Source organism: Marmota monax, unplaced genomic scaffold (assembly GCF_021218885.2).
Source record: "Marmota monax isolate L192 unplaced genomic scaffold, Marmota_monax_Labrador192_F-V1.1 WCK01_AAM20220418_F8-fsc00044, whole genome shotgun sequence".
NCBI classification, from domain to species: domain Eukaryota; kingdom Metazoa; phylum Chordata; class Mammalia; order Rodentia; family Sciuridae; genus Marmota; species Marmota monax.
The window spans coordinates 7,795,184-7,801,310 of NW_026695198.1; the positions used below are offsets into that span (position 1 = coordinate 7,795,184).

General features: G+C 38.3%; 1 protein-coding gene across 1 annotated transcript; it reads right to left on the minus strand.

Moving 5' to 3' along the window:
* Positions 1-5,063: 5,063 nt before the first annotated feature.
* On the minus strand, positions 5,064-5,691 carry LOC124082145 (high mobility group protein B3-like). Its single transcript, XM_046428607.2, has one exon. The coding sequence runs from the start codon at positions 5,667-5,669 to the stop codon at positions 5,064-5,066; it is 606 nt and encodes a 201-aa protein (XP_046284563.1). The 5' UTR covers positions 5,670-5,691.
* Positions 5,692-6,127: the final 436 nt, after the last annotated feature.

Here is a 6,127-nt window from a genome sequence, read left to right on the forward strand (position 1 = left end):
ATATATATGTTGCAGAATGATTAAATCCTGCCCACATCCCACGTGGGTGGTGGAAATGGGGTTCCCCTTGGAATGGGCTGTCCGAGAAATAAAAGCTAAAAGAAATAAAATGGTGGAAAAACCCACAGAATATAGAAAATAGTTTCAAAAGCGGGGGTAAGACTGGCAAGCTGATCAGGTGGATTGAGCTTCTGGCAAAATGGAGCCCACACCTATTTTATTTATATATCGGGAAACATCAAAGGCCTTCTGTAGACTGTTCTTCTCCAAAAAATGTTAATGGTGGGCTGTTCAGTTCCTAGTGGTTATGCCCATCTCCAGAGATACTGTGAGAAACATGTCTAGCAGAGCAGAGGAAAAAGTCATATGCATTGGACAATCTACTGCCCTTGGAGAGCCATGAAAAGTTCCCAGTGCCAAGACCTCTCTTTCCTTGGCTTTCATGCCCAGAGAAGATCCTCATGTATTTCATGGATGGCTTCCTGCAATTAAATTCTATTAATTAGCATCTGTATTACCTCACCCCGTTATCATTTTTTTGTGGTTGGAATACTTTACATTTGGTTGGGTTTCATCAAATTAAAAACAATGAGCAAGCCAGGTGCTAGAAGTAAATATTTGCAAGCAATACAACTGAGAAAGGGCTTGTATGTAAAATACATAAAGAACCTTTAGGACTCAAATATAGTCAATTATATAAGTCAAAATGTAGTTTTAAAAATTGGCAGAGATTGGATAGGTACTTTTCCAGCTATATTATTGGCAAATATGATTATGAAAATATTCTTAATATCATTAGCTGCTGGATAAATGTAAATTCATATAATATCAGACACTACTATAGAACTACCCAGATAGCTAAAATTATAAAGGATAACAATATCAAATCCATAAAGCATATGGAATAGCTGGAATTCTCATATATTGCTGGTGGGAAAGCAAAATTATATAACCATTTTGAAGAACATTTGACAGTTTCCTATAATACAAAACACTCAGTAATCATATAATTCAGTCATGCATCCTTAGTTATTCCAAAGAAATGAAAATATATGTTTTCACAAAAAATCACAGCAATTTAAAAAATAATAATGAATAATTGGATAAAATAAAAAATAAAACAAACAGTCACTAAATACTAAATGAATAAGAATTTTTTGGCGCATCTATACAATGAAATACTATTCAGTAATATACACTAAGGAATTTTTTTAATTTTATTTTTTATTCAAATTTGTTATATATGACAGCAGAATACATTAAAATTCATATTATACATATAGAGCACATTTTTTTCATATCTCTGGTTGTATAAAAATATGTTCACACCATTCGTGTTTTCATACATGTACTTAGGGAAATGATGTCCATCTCATTCCACCATCTTCTTTACACCCCTTGCCCTCTCCCTTTTTCTCCCTCCTTTTTACCCTATCTAGAGTTTGTCTAATCTTCATATGCTTCCCCTCCCAACCCTGCTATGTATCAGTCTCCTTATATCATAGAAAATATTCAGCATTTTTTTTGGGGGGGGGATTTGCTAACTTCACTTAACAATATATTCTCTAAGTCCATCCATTTACCTGCAAATACCATGATTTTATTCTCTCTTAATGCTGAGTAATGTTCCATTGTGTGTATATACAAAAGTTTCCCTATCCATTCATCTACTGAAGGGCATCTAGGTAGGTTCCACAGTTTAGCTCTTGTGAATTGTGCTGCAAGAAACATTGATGTGGCTGTGTCCTGGTAGTGTGCTGTTTTTAAGTCCTTTGTGAATAGACCAAGGAGTGGGATAGCTGGCTGAAATGGTAGTTCCATTTCAAGTTTTCTAAGGAATCTCCTTACTGCTTTTTATATTGGCTGCACCATTTTGCAGTCCCACAAGCAATGTATGAGTGTGCCTTTTCCCCCACATCCTCACCAACACTTATTGTTGTTTGCATTCTTAATAGCTGCCATTATGACTGGATTGAGATGAAATCTTAGAGTAGTTTTGATCTGCATTTCTTTAATAGCTAGAGATATTAAGCATGTTTTCATATATTTGATGATTGATTGTATATCACCTTCTGAGAGGTATCTGTTCATGTCCTTACCCCATTTATTGATTAGGCTATTTGTTATTTTGGTGTTTAGCTTTTTGAGTTCTTTATATAAACTAGATTAGTGCTCTGTCTGATGTGTGAGGGATAAAAATTTGCTCCCAAGATGTAGGCTCTCTATTCTCCTCACTGATTGTTTCTTTGCTGAGAAGAATCATTTTAGTTTGAATCCATCCCATTTATTAATTCTTGATTTTAATTTTTCTGCTATAGGAGTCTTGTTAAGAAAGTAGGGGCCTAATCTGATATGATAGAGATTGGGGCCTACTTTTTCTTCTTCTTCTTCTTCTTTTTTTTTTTTTACTTTTTGGGAAGACTGATTAAGAAACTTTATTACAGAAAATGAATGCATCCAACGTCCCCAAGTACATTTGTGACAAGAACAGACACAAGGGAGACACAGACAATAGTTGCTACATTAGAGCCTTGTTCTTTCCAAAAGATAAAACATTACTCAAGAACAGGGCAAGGGGGTTGGAAGAGTGTGTTTGAGAAAAGAGTACTGTCCTTTTGACTTAATAACAGGTTGGCATTGCAAGAGGATTGGTCCAGAAATCAAGCTAAGCCTAACCTTTTGTGGTAACATCATGCCACTTAAAGCATCTCAGAGAAGCTAGAGAACAAGATTCCACTGGGGCATCTAGTGGCAGTGTGTAAACCTTAAGAGTAGTGGTCTTGTAACAAGCAACTAGAGTCTCTCTATAACCAAAAGTCTGCTTAATCAAACATCATTTAGCTAAAACCTACCCCCCACTTCTATCTGGCTACTGAGGGAGCATAAAATCCATCCCCTCCCATAGTTAGAAAACTACTTCCTTGGGATTACAGGTTGAGCATCTCTTCCATATCTGATGAGGTTGGCCTGTACATTGTGCATTGTGCAGTAGTAGCAGTTTCAGTTTAGAATGCCAAGTGACAAGGGCATGGCTAAAGCAGGATGAACAATCCTGGAACAAGTGCCTCTGGGCAAACCTAATGACCAAGGGTTTTTAAATTAGTGGAAGAATTAAAAAAAAAACATATTTAGGACAAACAGTTCTGATGGAGAGGGAATGGTTATGAATGAAGATCAGCTGTGACCATGACTTGCACTCATCTAGGACCTGACACAGTAGAGAAGACAGCTCCTTAGACAAGCAAGGTTCCAAAGAGTGAACTTTTAAGAAAAAGCTGCTTTCTTGTAAAATACCATACACACAAAAAAAAGAAAAAAAGAAAAAAAATTTCTATATCCAAGTGTTAATGCTAGGCAATACTGACACCCACAACAGTATTATCATTTGTTACTTCAATGAAATACAGATAAGCCATCCACTGATATTTAGTATCACCATTTGCCACTGTAGCAACCACCCCCATCCTAACCTGGGCAAAATGTTAACACCATTTACTAATACAACCACTGAAACACAAACCAAGCTTCTTTCAGTTTAAGAACATTGAACAACAATCTACATTTCTGGTGAATAAGCTCAAATCACAGGTAGGCCACTCTCTATTTCATGATACACTTACTGCTTAGAAATGTTGATCCTATCGGCCTGCTGAAGTGACCCAAGATGGAACTTAAGAAACTTTCTTGGAATGTCTGATTTTTTGAATGAGGAAAACAGGGCCAAAATACGGATAATGTCCCCTACCCCACCCCATCCCCCCTCACTGGGGTCTAGGAGACAAACAGCAATTTAAGGCCTCCTCAAATGTTGAGCACAAGAAATAACTATGCATCCCATTACATGTGCAGGAGTCAGAGAGGAGTGAGAATAAATAAGGTATGAAGTTTTACACCCTATATACTCTGGAAGACATTCTTACTCTTTAGCAATGCATTTGACACCAAAAGGGGATGTAGAAGCCGAAGGTAAGAAGTAAAATCTGGAGTTAGCTGGCCCCCATCCCGCCTGCCTGCCTTCCTGAACACTACTGAAGGATGCTGGCCCTTGCCTGTCACTACATTCACTGGTCTACACTTCATCTTAATGCCATTCAGATACAACAAATCATGCAGTAACTTCAAGTAGCCCCCTCCTTCATCTCAGTCCTAAGCTGACCATGTGAGTAAAATAGAAGTTACCAGATTTATAGGGAGGAACAGTCTTAAAAATGTAATACTGTTTATTTAACTTCAAAAACATTTCAGCATTCTAAACATACAAAAAAATAACATAACGTTGCAAATTGCATTTAAGTACAGAAGGTTCTTGAACTTTCATTGATGCAGTAGCTCTTTGCTTTGCTGACAATGAAGAGTTCTACAGTCTGTTTGAAAACAAAGTTTAAAATCTACCGTACTTAACTAAAAAAAAATTCAAACACTTCTCATGCCAGCTGACCCTCCTTTTTCCACAACTAAGAAAGGCAGCAGAATGCTATATCACTATATACAAAAACAAGACAACCTGAAGCTAAATGGATGCCCACCGCAGTGTCAACAGGTCCAGCCTCACAGTGCACACCCTGAGCTATGGCCCCTCCAAAAGGCATCTTCCCCCCACAGCCTCAAGGCCAAGCAAGGAGCATCAAGAGTTTGTCTCGGTTGTTTTGTTCTTTTTACAGACTATAGATATGTACAGTTGATAACTGAGGATTTCTAGCCAATAACCATATAGTTAACACCACCTTACAAATTAAAAAAAAATGCCAGGAAACATCTTCAAATGCCTTGTCACACCAACAGCAAAGTGCACAGAGTGAGGAGAACACAAGAGTGCCTTTTCATTTTAAAAATGTTTGGAAATATGTACAACTTTGATACAGTTTTAGGGTGCTCTGGACACCCAGGGCCACTTCATGTAAACCACTGACAATTTCTAGAGCATTTTGAGAGACTACAATATGATCGTGATCAAATTCTGAAATTAAACCTAATGAGAGTAACAGACACATCTCAAATAAGATGTGTCAATCATGGCGCTCCCCTACTCTAAGGTATTCACAAGAAGACAGATAAACAGTTTTTTATTCATCCTCCTCCTCCTCCTCCTCCTCCTCTTCTTCTTCCTCCTCTTCTTCGTCTTCCTCTTCCACTTTTTTCCGGGCAACTTTAGCAGGACCCTTTGTGCCATCAAACTTTCCTGTAGACTTATAGTCAGCAACATCCTTCTCATATTTCTCCTTCAGCTTTGCAGCCTTAGTGATGTATGGCTGCTTTTCACTGTCACTTAAGTTATTCCACATCTCACCCAGCTTTTTTGCCACATCTCCAATGGAGATACCAGGATTTGTGGACTTGATCTTGGGACGGAATTCTGAACAGAACAGGAAGAATCCAGACGGTGGTCTTTTGGGGGCATTAGGGTCCTTTTTCTTCTTGCCTCCCTTAGCTGGTCCATAGTCCTTCATTTCCCGATCATAGCGTACTTTATCTGCCTTTGCCATTTCATCAAATTTAGATTTCTCTTTCCCAGACATTGTCTTCCACCTCTCAGAGCACCTCTTGGAAAATTCTGCAAAATTGACAGGGACTTCTGGATTTTTCTTCTTATGTTCTTCTCTGCAAGTCTGCACAAAGAAGGCACAAGCAGACATCTTGCCCTTTGGTTTCTTGGGGTCACCTTTAGCCATCCTGACTGTATTGTTCGCTAGTCTGGGCAGCGCAGGGCACGACGCGCGGCTCAGCTCCTCAGCCTTGTGCTAGCTGCCTCCACGAGAGCCGCCTACTTTTTCTTCTATTACATGCAGGGTCTCTGGTTTAATTACTAGGTTCTTGATCCACTTTGAGTTGAGTTTTGTGCATGGTGAGAGATAGGGGTTTATTTTCATTTTGTTGAATATGGATTTCCAGTTTTTCTAGCACCATTGGTTGAGGAGGCTATCTTTTCTCCAATGTATGTTTTTGGCACTAATATAAGATGACTGTAATTATGTGGGTTAGTCTCTGTGTCCTCTATTCTGTACCAGTGTTCTACCAGTATATTTTGGTGCCAATACCATGCTGTTTTTGTTACTATTGCTCTGTAGAATAGTTTAAGGTCTGGTACAGTGATACTATCTGCTTTACTTTTCTTGATAAGAATTCCTTT

Bases quoted from the DNA above. Each gene is read 5' to 3' on its own strand.
- LOC124082145 (XM_046428607.2), bottom strand. From the start codon at position 5,669: ATGGCTAAAGGTGACCCCAAGAAACCAAAGGGCAAGATGTCTGCTTGT.